The sequence below is a fragment of the Ovis aries genome, chromosome 11, assembly GCF_016772045.2.
Source record: "Ovis aries strain OAR_USU_Benz2616 breed Rambouillet chromosome 11, ARS-UI_Ramb_v3.0, whole genome shotgun sequence".
Classification (NCBI taxonomy): Eukaryota; Metazoa; Chordata; class Mammalia; order Artiodactyla; family Bovidae; genus Ovis; species Ovis aries.
The window spans coordinates 43,454,872-43,472,110 of record NC_056064.1 but is presented as its reverse complement, the minus strand read 5'-3'; the positions used below and the strand labels follow the sequence as shown (position 1 = coordinate 43,472,110).

The following is a 17,239-nucleotide window of genomic DNA, read 5'->3' as shown; positions in this document are numbered from 1 at the left end:
AATCGGGTGGCCAAAGTATTGAAGCTTCCAATGAATATTCAGTGTTGATTTCCTTTAGGATTAATTGGTTAAATCTCCTTGCTGTTCAAAGGACTCTCAAGAGTCTTCTTCAGCACCACAATTTGAAAGCATCAATTTTTCAGCACTCAGCCTTCTTTATGGTCCAACTCTCACATTCATACATGACTCCTGGAAAAATCATAGCTTTGACTATATGGACCTTTGTTGGCAAAGTGATGTCGCTGCTTTTTAATACACTGTCTAGGTTTGTCATAGCTTTCCTTCCAAGGAGCAAGCGTTTTTTAGTTTCATAGCTGCAGTCACCATCTGCAGTGACTTTGAAGCCCAAGAAAAGAAAATCTGTCACTGTTTTCACTTTTTCCCCTTTCGCTTGCCATGAAGTGATGAGACCAGATGCCATGATCTTTGTTTTTTGAATATTGAGTTTTAAGCCAGTTTTTTCACTCTCCTCTTTCACTCTCATCAAGAGGCTCTTTAGTTCCTCTTCACTTCCTGCCCTTAGAGTGGTATATTCATATCTGAGGTTGTTGATATTTCTGCTGGTAATTTTGATTCCAGCTTGTGATTCATCCAACCCAGCATTTCAAATTATGTACTCTACATATAAGTTAAATAAGCAAGGTGACAGTATACAGCCTTGATGTATTTCTTTCCCAGTTTTGAATCAGTCTGTTGTTCCATGTCCTGTTCTGACTGTTGCTTCTTGATCTGCATACAGGTTTCTCAGGAGATAGGTAAGGTGGTCTGGTATTCCCATCTCTTCAAAAATTTTCCTTAGTTTGTTGTGATCCACAGAGTCAAAAGCTTTAGCGTAGTCAATGAAGGAGAAGTAGATGTTTTTCTGGGATTCCCTTGCTTTTTCTATGATCCAACGAATGTTGGCAATTTTATCTCTGCTTTCTCTGCCTTTTCTAAACCCAACTTGTGTATCTAGAAGGTCCTGGTTCAGGAGAAGACTTCTGCAGAAGACTAGTTTGAAGGATTTTGAGCATAATCTTGCTAGCATGTGAAATGAGCTCAGCTGTATGATAGAACATTCTTTGACATTTCCCTTCTTTGGGATTGAAATGAAAACTGATCTTTTCCAGTGCTGTGGCCACTGCCGAGTTTTCCAAATTTGCTGACATATTGAGTGCAGCACTTTAACAACATCATCTTTTAGGATTTTAGATAATTCAGCTAGAATTCCATCACCTACACTAGCCTTGTTTGTAGTAATGCTTCCTAAGGCCCACTTGACTTCACACTCCAGGATATCTGGCTCTAGGTGAATGACCACACCATCATGTTTGTCTAGATCATTAAGACCTTTTTGTATAGTTCTTCTTTATATTCTAGCTACCTCTTTTTAATCTCTTCTGCTTCTGTTAGATCCTTACCGTTTCTGTCCTTCATGGTGCCCATCCTTGCAAGAAATGTTCCTGTGATGACTCCAATTTTTTTGAAGAGATTTCTAGTCTTTTCTATTCTATTGTTTTCCTTTATTTCTTTGCATTGTTCACTTAAGAAGGCTTTCTTATCTCTTTTGACCCATCTATCTTGGGTGGCTCTGCATCCCATGGCTCTTATCTTCATGGAGTTATTCAAGCCCCTTTGCCATGACAAGGCTGTGATCCATGAAGGGGACAGTCAGAAGGGCCATCATTAAAAAGTCTGCAAATAACAAATGCTGGAGAGGATGTGAAGTAAAGAGAAACCTCCCACACTGTTGGTGGGAATGTAAGTTTGTGCAGCCACTATGGGAAACAGTATGGTGGTTCCTCAGAAAGCTAAAAATAGAATTACCATACGATCCATCAATCTGACTCCTGGGCATATATCTGAACAAAACTATAATTCAAAACGATACATGCTATGTTCATAGCAGCACTATTCACAATAGCCAAAACATAGACAAGCTAAATGCTCAGCAACAGACGAATGGATAATGAAGATGTGGTGCATATCTACAATGAAATACTACTCAGCCATTAAAAATGAATGAAATAATGTCATTTGCAGCAACATGGATGCAACTAGAGACTCTCACAACTCAGTGAAGTAAGACAGAAAGAGAAAGACAAGTACCATATGATATCACTTGTATGTGGCAACTAAAATATGGCATAAATGAACCTATCTATAAAAAAGAAACAGACTCACAGATGTAGAGATCAGACTTGTGGCTGCCAAGGGGGAGTGGGGAAGGGAGAGGGATGGACTGAGAGGCTGAGGTTGATAGAGGCAAACTATTACAGTTATAGCACAGAGAACTGCTATATCCAACCTTCTGGGATAAAGCACAATGGGAAAAATATTTTTAAAAAGAATATATATATATACATATATATATATATATATATATATATATATGAGTCACTTTGCTGTATAGCAGAAACTGGCACAGCGCTGTAAATCAGCTAAACTCAAATAAATATAATAAAATGGTCCTGGTCTAGTAACACCCTCCTGGCCCCTATCTCTAGATATCATAAAGATAGCAATGAAAGATCCTTTCTGGAGGAAAATAGTATCAATATAAGCCTCCAATTATTGAAAAAATTTTTTTCAAATAAAACCCAATATATGATCAAGGGTAACCAGATGTATGAGAAGACAGCACTCCATAAGTAAGAGTGTGCGGAGACAGCTGACAACAGAAACAGATGCCTGGAGAGTCCAGATATTGAAAACAGGAGGAACAGCCTTGACACAACCATCCTCACTATGTTCAAGGAGGTGAAAGTCAGGCTAGATATTTTTGGCAGGGAACTGGAAAGTATAAAAAATGACATAGCAGATTTGAAACAGAGCAGCATAAAATTCTAGAACTGAAAAAATACAATCATTTAAATTAAGAATTCAACTGAAGAGTTTCAAATTAGACACAGCTGAAATGATTATAGTGTAGAAAGATGTATAGACAGAAAAATGTATCAGAAGAAACTATCCAGGATGAAGCAGAGAGAACCAAAAGGATGGGAAATAGAGAAATGAGAATATGGGAAATGGGGGATCGATGTGTTTTATTGGAGACACGGGAAGAAAGAAAACAGAGGATGTCACACAGGCAGTAACGTCCCAAATGTGAAGAAACACACTCGGTGTTTTGTTTTGTTTTAGATTTATTTATTTATTTTTGTCTGTGGTGGGTCTTCATTGCTGCACACAGGCTTTCTCTAATTGTGATGATCGGGCTACTCTTCATTTCGGTGTGCAGGCTTCTCATTGAGGTGGCTTCTCTTGTTGCAGAGCGCAAGCTCTAGGCATATGAGCTTCAGTAGTTGTGGCTCATGGGCACTAGAGTCCTGGCTCAGTAGTTGTGGCACATGGGCTTAGTTGTTGTGGCATGTGGTATCTTCCCAGACCAGGGATCGAACTTGTATCCCCTGCAGTGCAAGGCGGACTCTTAACCACTGGACCTCCAGCGTTTTTTTAACAGGTGTTTGTTGCTTATAATATGTGAGGTGCTAAAGCCTGTGTCCTGGGGCATGACCCATATTCTCTAGGTCCAAAGGAGGTACAATATGGACATTAGAGGGGCGACAAAGATGGCACAATAGAGCAATGGGGTATTCTTTTCAGTAAGTAGTATTGGGACATGTAGGAAAAATATGAGACTTGATTCCTGCCTCCCATCAAACACAAGAGTCAGTCTAGGCAGATTACAAGACTAAATGTAAAAGGAAAAATGAGGAAGCTTTTCAAAGCTTATAGAACATATCTTCATGGCCTCAGGGTAGAGAAAGAGTTCTTCAACCAGACACAGAAAGCACAGACCACAGAGGAAAAGATTGATAAATCAGACCACGTTAGAATGAAAACGTGTTCATCAAAAGATGCCATGAAGAGCAAAGAGACACACCCACAGAGTGTCATGCATGTTACATGCATGTGTCATGCATGTTACAGGCAACATAGATAACGCATTAAAAAAAGATAACTTTGAGTAAAAGAAGCCAGGCATATAAAAAACTGATTCCATTTAGATGAAATGTAAAAACAGATAGATATACTTGGGTTTCCCAGGTGCTGCTAGTGGTAAAGAACCTGCCTGCCAGTGCCGGAGACGTAAGAGATGCGAGTTTGAACACTGGGTCAGAAAGATTCCCTGGAGGAGGAAATGGCGACCCACTCCAGTATTCTTGCCTGGAGAATCCCATGGACAGAGGAAATTGGCGGGCTACAGTCCGTAAGGTCACAAAGAGTTGGACGTGACTGAAGCAACTTAGCACGCAAGCATGCACGCATATATACTTACATAGAAAAACTGGAAAGCAGAAGTGATTCCTGTAAAAGTCAAGGTAGGAAAAAAAAAGTCAGCATAGGGTAGTGCCTCTCTTTGTGGGAAGATGTTGTGATCTCCAGAGACCTGTGTCCTCTAGGTCACTCGGGGACTTCTGCGGGGTGTGGCTATATAGATGTTTCAGTTCAGTTCATTTCAGTCTCTCAGTCGTGTCCAACTCTTTGTGACCCAGTGAATCGCAGCACCCCAGGCCTCCCTGTCCATCACCAACTCCCAGAGTTCACTCAGACTCACGTCCATCGAGTCAGTGATGCCATCCAGCCATCTCATCCTCGGTCGTCCCCTTCTTCTCCTGCCCCCAATCCCTCCCAGCATCAAAGTCTTTTCCAATGAGTCAACTCTTCGTGTGAGGTGGCCAAAGTACTGGAGTTTCAGCTTTAGCATCATTCCTTCCAAAGAAATCCCAGGGTTGATCTCCTTTAGAATGGACTGGTTGGATCTCCTTGCAGTCCAAGGGACTCTCAAGAGTCTTCTCCAACACCACAGTTCAAAAGCATCAATTCTTTGGCGCTCAGCCTTCTTCACAGTCCAACTCTCACATCCATACATGACCACAGGAAAATCCATAGCCTTGATTAGATGGACCTTTGTTGGCAAAGTAATGTCTCTGCTTTTCAATATACTATCTAGGTTGCTCATAACTTTTCTTCCAAGGATGTTTACTTTTTATTAATTTGTGAAATTGTCTTGTTTATGCCCTGTGAGCACATTTTATTTCACAAACCTAAACTTTGTGTTTTTTTGGAGATGGAATAACAAAAACAACAAAGAGAAGTTATCAGAAATCTCCAAAAATAAAAAGAGGGGCTTCCCTGATGGTCTAGTGTTTAAGAATTCGCCTGCCAATGCAGGGGACATGGGTTCGATCCTTGGTCTGGGGGTATCCCACATGCCGTGGGGCAACTAAGCCTGTGTGCCACAACTACTGACTGAGCTAGTGCTTAGAGCCGGTGCTCCACAGCAATAGAAGCCACTGCAGTGAGAAGCCCAAGTACCACAACGAAGAGTAGTCCCCGTTTGTCACAACTAGGGAAAGCCCATGCACGGCAACTGAGACCCAGCACGGCCAAAAATAAATAAATAACTCCTTAAGAAAAAAATCTCAACCCCCCCCTCCCTAAACTTGCAGTACTTTCCCTAATTCTCACTGAGATGTAAATTGGCTGAGCCCACCCTTTATTCAGACCTTCTGACTCACTCTCTTGGTGAGCCCATGTCTGGGCATCAGCCCATTTCTCCTCTTGGAATTATTCCCTGTTCCCTTCAGTGTCTGGGATGAATGCCAAACCAAAGGATGCAGATTGTATCCTGAAGCAGATTCTTTGTCACCTCTTTGAAGATCAGGGACCACTGAACTGTGTGCTTCCTGTACTCTAATCTTTCTCCAAAGATGCACTCCCCAAGTCATTCATTCCTCTGGCATCAAGCTCATCTTCCTGTTTCATCTGTAGCTGCCCTGGCTGGAGCATCTTGACCAAGTCCTGGGTGGGTGACCCTGCTGGGCTTCCGATCATCCTGGCCAACACTGACCTGAGTCACCTTTTCCGTCCTGGAGCTTGGCCCTCTCCTCAGCTCCCCAGCTCTAAACTCTCATTCATCCAAACACCTAACACTATATTAATTTCAGGTACACAACATAGGGATTTGATATTTTCATACATTACAAAATGATCACCATGATAAGTCTAGTTACCATCTGTCACCTTAGAAAGTTACTACAATATTATTGACTATATTCCCCATACTGTACATTTCATGTCCCTGACATTTATTTTTTTACCTGGAAGTTTTTACCTCTTAATCTCTCTCTCACATATTTCATTCATTTTTCCACTTTCTCCCTTCTGAAAGTGAAAGTGTTAGTTGCTCAGTCATGTCTGACTCTTTGTGACCCCATGAATTGTAGCCCGCCAGGCTCCTCTGTCTATGGAATTCTCCAGGCAAAAATACTGGAGTGGGTAGGCATTCCCTTTTCCAGGGGATCTTCCCGACCTGGGGATCAAACCCAGGTCTCCCACACTGCAGGCAGATTCTTTACCATCTGAGCCACCGGGGAACCCCAACTCTGGTATCTACCAATTTGTTCTCTGTATCTAAGAGTCTTTCTCTGTTTTAGGTTTGTTCATTTGTTTTTTTGATGTTGAGTTGTATGAATATTTTATATATTCTGGATATTAACTGCTTATCAGATGTATCATTTGCAAAAGTTGTCTCCCATTCAGTAGGTAGCTTTTTGTTGATAGTTTCCTCTGCTGTGCAAAAGCTTTTTATTGTGATGTAGCCCCATTTGTTTATTTTTGCTTTTGCTTCCCTTGCTTGAGGAGACAAATCCAAAAAAGTATTGCAAAGACCAATGTCAAAGAGTATGCTGCCTTGGTTTTCTCCTGGGAACTTGATGGAGTCATTTGTCCATAATCCATTTTGAGCTAATTTTTGTATCTAGTGTGAGAAAGTAGTCCGGTTTGATTCTTTTGCATGTAGTTACATTATTATTATTATTATTATTTTAGCAATTTCTCTCCCCCAACTTACTTATAATGTCATCTTTCTTAAAAGTTAAATTACCATATACATGGGGACTATTTCTGTACTTTCTATTCTGTTCTATTTGTCTAGCCGTTGATCGTTTCTTCTGCACAAAGTTTTAAAAAACAGTTTTCATCTCAGAAATGTTTCGTATCTGAAAGGGCTAGTGCCACTCCCACCCCCAAGTCCAGTCCCATAACTTCTCTTTTTCAGAATTTTCCTGCTATTTACCAATGCTTATCTTTCCTGATGAATTTCTGTACCATTTAATGAGTTCCTTCTGCAAACTCTCTTTATATTCTAATTGAGATTGCACTGGGTTTAGAGATTATCTGGGAATGAGTTGATGTATTTTTGGTATCGAACTGTGCTTTTCCCTGAGTTGCAGTTTGCTGTGTCTGTCCTTTACCATATATCAATAGGTCTTTTATTAATACTTTTCCTATGCAGTTTAGCACTTGATATTTAATCTAATCTTGGTTGATTAAATATTTTAGCTTGGAATTTTTCTTTCATTATGAATTATAATTCTTTTTGTTCATAGAAAAGTCATTGAACTTTAATGTCAATTGTGTCCTATGACATCTTATTTAATTTCCCATCATTTCTATTTCTACTTTTAGCCAATTCCCTTGGTTTTCTACACATAACATGTATCATCTGTGCTGCCTCCTTCTTTATAGTATTTATGCCTGTTATTTCTTTTTTTCACTTACCCATGTTAGCCAACATACCAAGAGTGATGTTAAATTACTCTGGTGATGGTTAGGCACCTTGAGATTTGACTATTACAGTCACACGCATTTGGGGTTGATATATGTTCTTGATTAACTGATCCCTCATCAGTTTATCCCTTTATCCCGGGCAGTAGTCCTTGTTTTGAGGTCCACTTTACTTTATATTGGGCTTCCCAGGTGATGCAGTGGTAAAGAATCCACCTGCATATGCAGGAGACATGGGTTTGATACCTGAGTGGGGAAGAGCCCCTAGAGAAGGAACCGGCAACCCACTCAAATATTCTTGCCTAGAAAATCCCATGGAGGAGGCTGGTGGGCTACAGTCCATGGGGTCGAAAAGAGTCCGACACAACTGAGCGCCTAACACTTTGCCTTATATTAATGTAATCACTTCAGCTTTCTTATTCCTTATTCAGTTTTCAGCACTTCCCAGCTGAGTCTTTTTTTAATTCATTTTCTTTTAACATGTGTGTCTTTGTGTTTAAAATGAGTTTCTGCTAGCTAACATTTGGTTAAATCTTTCTAAATCTATCTTGACAGTCTCTGTCTTTTATTTGGAGGATATAAACCATTTACTTTTTACAAAAACAACTTTGAGATGTAATTTACACACCATAAATTTCATGCATTTAAAGTGTACAATTCTATGGTTTTTGATATTCACAGTTGTAAAACAATCACTATAAATCTAACATTGTCATTATCTCAGGAAGAAACTTCATACCCATTATCAATCCCTCCCAACCTCTGTCCTCCCAACTCTCTGCCTCTATAGATTTGCCCGTTTTAGAATTTTCATATTTTTGAAATCATACAATGTGGTCTTTTGGGACAGGCCTCTTTCACTTTGCATTATGTTTTGAGGTTCTTCCATGTGTGGCACATATACTTCATTTCCTTTTTTAAAAAGTAATTAATGCATTTTATTTTGGGGTGTGCTGGGTCTTTGTTGCACGTAGGCTTTCCCTAGTTGTTGCCAGCAGGGCCTACTCGTTGTTGTGGTGTGTGAGCTTCTCATTACTGTGGCTTCTCTTGTTGCGGAGCAGCTCTAGAGTACAGGTGCACGGATTTAGTTGCTCCACAGCATATGGAATCTTGCTGGACCAGGGATCGAACCAGTGCGCTCTGCATTGCAAGGTGGATTCTGGTGGTCCCCACTGGACCACCAGGGAAGTCCCTTAATTTCCTTTTATTGCTAAATAATATTCCATTGTATGGTTATATCACATTTTCTTTATCCCTTTATCAACTGATGGACCTTTGGCTACGATGAATAATACTGCTTCAACATTCTTGTATAAGTTTTTGTGTTTTCATTTCTCTTGGGTATATATGTAGGAGAGGATATATATTTTTAAAAGTTTTTGTTTGTTTGCTTACCTTGCCACACACCTTGTGGGGTCTAAGTTCCCCAGCCAAAGATCAAACCCAGGCCCTTGGCAGTGAGAGAGCAGACTCTCAACCACTGGACCATGAGGGAATTCCCTGAAAGATATATTTGAAAAATCATATATGATTGCCTTTGCAGAATCTATGGACATAATAATATGAAAATTTCACTTTTTATTCTATTAATGCATTACCTTATATGGAGCTAACAGATTTTCCAGATATTAAGCCATTTAATTTCCAAGTATTAAAACATTTAGAATACACTCTACTTGAGCTTTTGTATTATTCTTCTGGTGTTTTGGTGACATTATCAGCTAATATAGTTTTTAAGTTAGTTGCTCAGTCATGTCCGACTCTTTGCGACCCCATGGACTGCAGCCCACCAGGCTCCTCTGTCCATGGAGTTCTCTAGGCAAGAATATTGGAGTGGGTAGCCATTCCCTTCTCCAGGAGATCTTCCCATCCCAGGGGTTGAACCTGCATAGCAGGCAGATTCTTTACCCTCTGAGCCCCCAGGGAAGCCCAATATAGTTTTTAGGATTTTTTTTAAATAAATGAGACTGGTATCTAGGGTTGATGTATGTGTGTGTTGCTTTCTTTGGCAGGTTTTGGTATCAATGCTATGCTCACTTCATAAAAAGAATTTTGAAGATTTCCTTCTATTTCTATGTTCTAGAAGAGTTCAGGATAACTGTTCCTTCAATGTTTGGTAGAGTTCTTCTGCAGAACTATCTGGTGCTTTTTGAGGAAACAATTCTTTGACATCTCCCCTTAAAGTCAGTCTGTTAGTATTTCTGGGGGTAATTTGTATAATAATAATAATAATAATAATAGTAAACTGAGTTTCTGGGCCAGCCAAGTCAAGGCCTCTGAGGTCAGCGACAACATCAAGATCACAACCCCACAAGAATCAAACAGTATGTATTTTTCATGTCTTCCTTCTTTCACCTAGTATAATTTGTTTTGGCAATCACCCATGTTGTTGCACTGTGGGGATAATCTTTGAATAATGTTGATAGTCTCTTTTCACTGATGAGTCAATATACCACTGTAGGATGTACCACAATTTATCCAGGCACTTGTTGATGGACATCCTTAATTGTTTCCCATTTTTGGCTATTATGAATAAAGATTTTACTGAAGATTCTAGTACAGGTGTTGTAGACAGAGATTTTATTTCTCTCAGACAAATATCTCGAAGTAGAATTGCTGGATCATGGGAGAGATGTATGCTTAACTTTTTGAAGAAGTTGCCAAACAGCTTTTGGAAGTGACTGTACTGTGAAATACTTGTAACATAGCAGTTTGGGTTTCAAATTCTCCCGGTCCTCACGTGTTCCTCATTCTAACCCTCCAGTGTATGCAAAGTGGTACCTGCTTGTGAATTACTCTGCATTTCCCTGAACACAAATAATGTTGGTTGAGCACTTTCTCATATGTTTGCTTATTGGCTGTTTATACATCATCTTTCGTGAAGCGTGTGTTTATATCTTTTGCCTGATTTTTGGTTGGGTTGTTTATCCTTTTTATCATGGAGTTGGAGGAGTTCTTTGTTCAGCGTACAAATCCTTTGTTATATATAAATTATGAGTAGTCTGCTGCTTGCCTATTTATTTTCTTGACTGTTTTTTTGATGAACAGAAATTCAAAATTTTGATTGTCAGATTTTTTTGAGTCCGTGCTTTTTATGTCCTTTCTAGGAAATCATCGGCTTCCAAAAGATTGAGAAGATATCCTTCTATGCATTCTTCTAGAAGCTTTCTCAATTTAGTTTATGTTTATGCCTATGGTCCCTCTCAAATTGAACTTTGTACCTGGTGTGAGGTTGGGCTTCACTCCTCCATCCCAGAATATCTAGAATTTTCCAGCACATTTTTTGGTGCTCATGTCAAAAGTCAGCTGACCCTATATCAGACTGCTCCTGATATCTCTCTGACTAAGCATCCCTGGTAAAAACGTTTCTCAAGTAGTCTTTCCTAACTCAAAGTGAGGTCCTAAGACAAGAAGCATCACATCACCTGGGAGCTTGTTAGAAATGCAGCATCTGGCACGACGCCAGCCCTACACAACCCCCAGATGATTTGTAATCACATTACATTTTGAGAAGCACTGGTGTAGATAATTTTTGAGGAAGGAGGGGAAATGTGATCATGACATATTCTGCCACTGACAGCCTCCCCAGGCACCGCGGGCTGTGGGGGCTTGTAGATCCATTTTCTCTCCATGAAGAAGCGCTAGACGGACTCCTATGCTTAACCCCTGGGTCCACCCTCGGGGTGCGTGCTGCGTGCTGGGGGCACGGGGAGGGGGCTCAATGGCCTATTCCTCACTCTCAAATACCCACAACCACGGGCTCACTCATCCCGCAGCTCCTACCCTCTCCTCCAGACGCGTCCTTTTCCCTGAGCCTCAGTTTTCCTCAATCACATAGCAGAAATAATAATGGTCTCTAGCTCAGGAGTTAATGCGATTCGAAGTGGTCTGAGGAGTATCTCGGGCACAGAGACAGCACAATAAAAGTCAGTGATCGTCAGGGCTATTTCAGAGCAGGTCCCCCAGGAGAAGCCCCTGCACACGAGCCGCCGTTTCCCGGCAGATCCACCCCCGCCTATTACAGCGGGGCAGAATCGAGCCTTGCAGTCTTCCCGACTCGACTTCTCCTCTCTCCTTTCTCCGCTCCCCCAGGGCCCCGCGCACCGATAAATCTTTCCCAGCATCGTTGTATTGTTACAGCGAGTTGCCCTGGCGTCTGACCGGTCCTCCTTTCCGGGCCTGGGAGTCTCTCAAATGCAGGATCCCTGCCTGGGTGCTCGCGGAACCCCCAGCCCCTGGCACAGCGCCTGGCACTTGGAAGGCGCGCAATAAATGTTTGCAAAATCGAAATCTGCGTTAAGCAAGCGTCCACCTTTCAGCACTCGGTGTGTGTGTGTGTCGGGGGTGGGGGGAGCGGGGGTGGGTAATGTGCGGGCGACGGGGGCGGAGGGAAGGCTGGCTGTGTGCCCTGGTTGGGGACACAAGGCAGGGAGCTCCTCGAGGCTCGGGTGGGAGGATACGGAGGAGGGGGTACAACGCAGGAGAGCGAAGCCCGGGCCGGCAGGGGACTGGCGGTGCCAGACGCCGCGTGCGCCCTCCGCCCCTCCCCCTCCCCCTCCCCCCACGCGCCCCCTTCCCCCTCCTCCTCCCCACGCCTCGCCTCCTCCGGCTCCTCCACCCCCGCCCGCGCGGCCGAGGCAGGGAGGGGCCGGGAAGGCGGAGCCAGCGGCCGCCGAGGCTCCCGGCACCCGCGCGGCTCCGGGTCTGGAGCTGAGATCCAGGCTCGCCCAGGTAGGAACCGGCGCGGGCGATGGATCACGGACTTGGAGCCGTAGGGGCCCGGCAGGAGGGGAGGATGGGCTAAGACCCGCCTCTCCTGCATAGGCAGCCTCGGGACCCAGGGAACCCCCCCCTCAGCTTGGTGAGAGCGGGGGTGGGGGGGACTCAGTCCCCGCCCCTCCGTCCCTGGCCTCCTCTCCGCGCCCACCCCCTCCTCCATGCGCACCGCTCCTTTCCTGCCGGCCCGCATCCTCCGAGACAGCCCCCAGCGTCCCCCAGGTCCTGCCTCGCCTTCTCCCAGCCGCGCTCCTTGTTGGTCCCACAGGTTCCTTCCCAAAGCGAGCCGGAGTCTGTGCTTGGCTGCCTGGGGGAGTTGGGGGCACAGCTCGAAGGAGCCAGAGGGTGAGTCTGGCGTAGGGGGGCGGGGCGGTGGCTGGAGGGCCGGGGACCATTCTTCTGCGTCTTGGTGTCCGCGGGACTCGGGCGGGCGCTGTGGGGCTGGCTCCATGTTTGCGGAATGAATGAATCATTACTCTTCCTTATCCCCTTCTGAAGGAGGACTTTTTGAGATCCACGTGCTGCAAAACACGCTGGGGGGCCTGCCGAGATAGGGCTGCCCTCTCCGGCATAGTAGACACGACTCTCCTCTCTCCACCTCCTCTCTACGCTCTATTTTGGGGGCAGGATCGCTTCTGGTTGGGGCTTGGGAATGGTGGGAAAGGAGGGGCTTGTAGGCCCAACCAGGTACTTGTTGACAGTCAGGAGACTTGAGAGAAGCCCCTTTAGAAGGCCACAGAGGAGGGGGAAGCTGTGGAGGAGAGCACCCGCTGTCAGGTAGGGACCACTTCTCGCCTGATAATCGCCTGGAAGGGCCAATGGAGTATAGATTCTGATCTACAATTTACTGAACAGCCCTCCCCACAGCCTCTGTTTCTTCATCAGGTAAATGGAAATATTAATGTCCGTTCCTCAGGGCTTTGAAGAGATTAAGAAAAATGTCATATGAAATCACCAGGACAGTGCTTGACACATTGGGAGCACTCAGCAAGCTTGGTTTTCTTTCTTTCCTCTCTGAAAAAACTGAGTGGAGAATTTGTTCCCATCCCTTCTGTCCCCGAATTGGTCATGGACAGTCGCAGTACACGTGTAATCACTGTTTGTTGAATGAATAAGCTTGCCAGAGTTTCACATCCCACCCCATCCCCTCTTTTTCTCCCAGAGTCCACAGACAGAGATCTAAGCAGCACAGACATGCCGGTGCTGTCTGAGGACTCCGGTGAGTGTCTCCTGGGGCCGGGCCTGCCACAGTCCTGAAGACAAGAGCCTGCCCAGCAACCCAGGGCAGCAAAGAAAGCAGCTGCTACCGGTGTTGGCTCGGAGCCCCGGGAATGAGAGCTGGCGGGGGAGAAAATGTGCCCCCGGCAGGGCTGACATACTGTTGGAGGGTCTGCTCGGGGTCCCATGGGGCAGGAAGTAGCCACTGCATTGGCTCTACTGTGTTTTTCTCACTCTGTCCTCAGGTTTGCATGAAACCCTGGCACTACTGACCTCTCAGCTGAGACCTGACTCTAACCACAAGGAAGAGATGGGCTTTCTGAGGGATGTTTTTAGTGAAAAAAGCCTCAGTTATTTAATGAAGGTGAAGTCCTTTCTGCCCCAGGAAGGTCTTTCCCTTATGCTGCCCTCTGAATGACCTGGTTTGCAGCCCCAGGCATCCTCACAGCTGTGGGTGGGCTGTGTGACATCCAGGGTATATCTGGGCAATTGTCTTGGGAGGCCCCAACCTGAGTTCAGCTGTGTTTGCAGATTCACGAGAAGCTTCGCTATTACGAGAGGCAAAGTCCAACCCCTGTCCTGCACAGCGCTGTGGCCCTCGCCGAGGATGTAAGCCCCCAGTTTCTCCTTCTGGCCTCAGCCCCTCTCCCACCCCTAGCTCTTTCATCTGGCCTGCTTGCCATTGCTTAGCAAGGGACCATCAGGGCTCAGGAGCCCCAAGGTGAATAACGTCTCCTCCCCTTCACCTCTTCTCTGGGCCTCCTAATAGGCAGGGAGAAACTGGTGAGCCTTGCACAGGGCCAGGGGCCGTGGCGACATGGTGACACCCACTTACTGTGTGTTCGCGAGAAAGTCTGATTTCCCAGCTGTGATGAGAGCAGTTCCCAAACAGTTGAGGGCTGGCGACAAGAACAGGTCAAACATGCACACTGCATATCTGTGCTTTGTGGAGGCCCAATATGAAGTCCTGGGTCCAGGGACTTGCAGCTTCTTGTTTTTTGTTGTTGGTTTGGCTGCTCCTTTGTGATTTGTGGGGTCCGCCAGGGATTGAACCCTGGGCCTTGATTGCTGGGCCCCAGGCAGTGAAAATGCCGAGTCCTAGCCACTGAACCACCAAGGAATTCCTAGGCTTCTTGTTTTTTAAAGGAATCTTTCCTTGTTTCTTGTGGACCTGTCCTTTGTGTCACACGATTGAAAAAGCTGTCCTAGTTGATTACTAAAGCCAGTTTCTGAATAAAATCATGTCACCTTAGTGAGGGATGGGGGCAGATTCCCTGCCTTTCTTGCCTGTGAGATGCCATTAGGAGCAGCTTAGGTTGCCAGGCTCCTAGGCTCAGCACTGCCTCTAATATTAGCTCTGTGACCCTAAACAAGTCATTCAACCTCTCTGAGCCCCAGTTTCCTCATCTGGAACATATGGTGAGGGTAGAGACAGAGAGCTAGATAAGCCCAGGTTCAAGTCTTGGTGGTGCCGCTCACTACCCTGGGGACCTTGGGCAGAATATTTAATCTCTCTCATTTACTTCTCACCAGTGAAATGGCTAAATAATAGTACCTGCCCTATCTAGTTTGTTGTGAGAATTAATCCACATGAGGCAAACAGCATCCAGGAAAGCCTTCATAAATTAGCTCCCATTAGGATGAGCCTGTAGAGGCGTCTCATGCTCTCTGATCCCTGGAATGACTTCCCTGGGAGCCACAGTCCTAGAGTGACTGAGGGTCCAATGCCCCCTGGTGCTGTAGTCGTGGCTAGGGGGCCCAGGGAGCAAGGTTTCCCCTCGCAGCACCTGCAGCCATCTGTGGCCTTCTCTCTCCTTCCCCTGCAGGTGATGGAGGAGCTGCAGGCTGCCTCCGTGCACAGCGACGAGAGGGAGCTGCTCCAGCTGCTGTCCACCCCCCACCTCAGGGTAGTCACACCACAGTCTCTGCCTACCCATGCATCTGTGTCTCCCGGGATGGGGATAGGAGGAGTGCTTGGCTGTGAAACTGAGGAAAGGAGATTTCTGAGTTAGGGTTCCTCAGCCTAAGTGTCTGGGGAGGTCGTCTCTCTGGCATGAGATCTGGGACCCCAAACCACTGCCCCCTGTCCAGGTCCCCTGGACCCCCATGTGCTTTGGAGGCTAGCCCTTCTGTTGTCTTGCCTTCATGACAGGCCATGCTCATGGTACACGACACAGTCGCCCAGAAGAATTTTGACCCTGTTCTTCCCCCTCTGCCCGATAATATTGATGAGGATTTTGATGAAGAATCAGTGAAGATTGTCCGCCTGGTGAAAAACAAGGAACCCTTGGTATGTGGTCCTCACCTCTCTTCCCCATGCTCTCCCTGTTTCCCACCCACCCACTGAGAAACCCAGGAAGGGACCACCCACTGCAGTCTTTGGAGTAAGTGATGGCAGCTTTGTCAGGGCTGCCACTAGTCCCTGTGACACCACCGTGTGCAGAGTACTCCTTTCTCTGGGTAGATTCAGCCTCCCTTTGCTGTGGCCAAGCTCCTTTGTGCAGTCGAGAACCTGCACAGCTGTTCAGGGCAGCCCTGATCATCAGGCTCTGAACCAGAGGTTGGCAAACTATGATCCAACAGCCAAACTCAACACAGTCAGTGTTTTTAAATAAAGTTTTATTGGTGCCTGGCCATCCAGTTCACTTAGGTGTTGTCTGGGGGCCCCGCCTTTACATGGCAACAGCAGACTCAACAGAACCCGTGTTGCCTGCAAATAGTAAAACATTTATACCTGATCCTTTCCAGAAAAAGTTGGCCAACCTCTGTTCTGAATTCTGAGGAAACCCAGGGTAGCAGCCATTCTTCTTTGCAGCTGACAGATTGTTTCATTTTGGTCCCGGTTCAGCATTGATTTACGGAGCTAAGGGACAGGTTTGTTTATTAGATGGAGGGAAGTAGCAGCAGTCCAGAGAATTGAGGGCGTGCCCTAGAGAATACCACAGCTGGCCTTCTTCACTGTCAACTTTTACCAAGTGACCTCAGATGAACCGCTTCTGCAGACTGGCCAGGGTTCTCCTCTGCTTTTGATTCTTTACTTTCAAAATGGGGGCAGTCATCCAGCTACTTGGCAAACACATCGTGAACCCCCCTGTGTGCCAGGCACCACATTAAGTGCGGGCAGTTCAGAGAGGGTTAAGACTTAGTCCTTGGGGTTCCCTGGTGGCCCAGTGATTAAGACTCCATCCTTCTAATGCAGGGGCTGTGGGTTCAATCCCTGGTTGGGGAACTAAGAACCCACGTGCTCCATAGCAAAGCCAAAAAAATTAATGGACTTAGTCATCACCCTCTGAGAGTTTATAGAAGGTAGTAACTGGGATGTCCTGGAAGAGGTGATACCCATGCTAATTTTTTTTTTTTAAAAAGAACAGAATTTTTCCAGAGGGAAGAGGGAGAAGAAGGGCATTCTATCAGTAGAACTGCATGAGCAGAGCCATGGGAAGGTAAACGGCATGGTAGATTCAGGGAACTGGCCAAGTTGGAGGTCAAATGTGACAGAGGTGAGGCCAGATCATTAGGAGAGCATAAAGACTGGATTGTCACCCACAGTTGCTTCCCTGGACTCAGAAGGTAGTGGGGAGCCACTGAAGGGTTTTAAGTAAGAAATAAAATGGTCAGATTTTCAGTTTGAAAGATCATCTTGGCTATGAAGTAGAAAGTCACCTGGAGGGTGAGACTGGAAGCAGAGGAC

General features: G+C 45.4%; 1 protein-coding gene across 5 annotated transcripts in view; it reads left to right on the top strand.

Moving 5' to 3' along the window:
* Positions 1–12,218: 12,218 nt before the first annotated feature.
* MPP3 (MAGUK p55 scaffold protein 3) overlaps positions 12,219–17,239 on the top strand; it is a 36,920-nt gene continuing 31,899 nt past the window's right edge. The window contains exons 1-7 of one of the 5 annotated variants that reach the window (XM_027974460.3): positions 12,219–12,285; positions 12,599–12,675; positions 13,493–13,549; positions 13,794–13,912; positions 14,080–14,157; positions 15,375–15,455; positions 15,701–15,838. In XM_027974460.3, coding sequence (XP_027830261.1) covers positions 13,525–13,549; positions 13,794–13,912; positions 14,080–14,157; positions 15,375–15,455; positions 15,701–15,838 — 441 coding nt within the window. In that variant the 5' untranslated portion in view covers positions 12,219–12,285; positions 12,599–12,675; positions 13,493–13,524. Of the gene's footprint in view, positions 12,416–12,598; positions 12,676–12,727; positions 13,550–13,793; positions 13,913–14,079; positions 14,158–15,374; positions 15,456–15,700; positions 15,839–17,239 lie in introns of those variants that run through there. The other 4 variants (XM_042256031.2, XM_060394904.1, XM_042256029.2 and 1 more) reach the window with 4 other exon arrangements.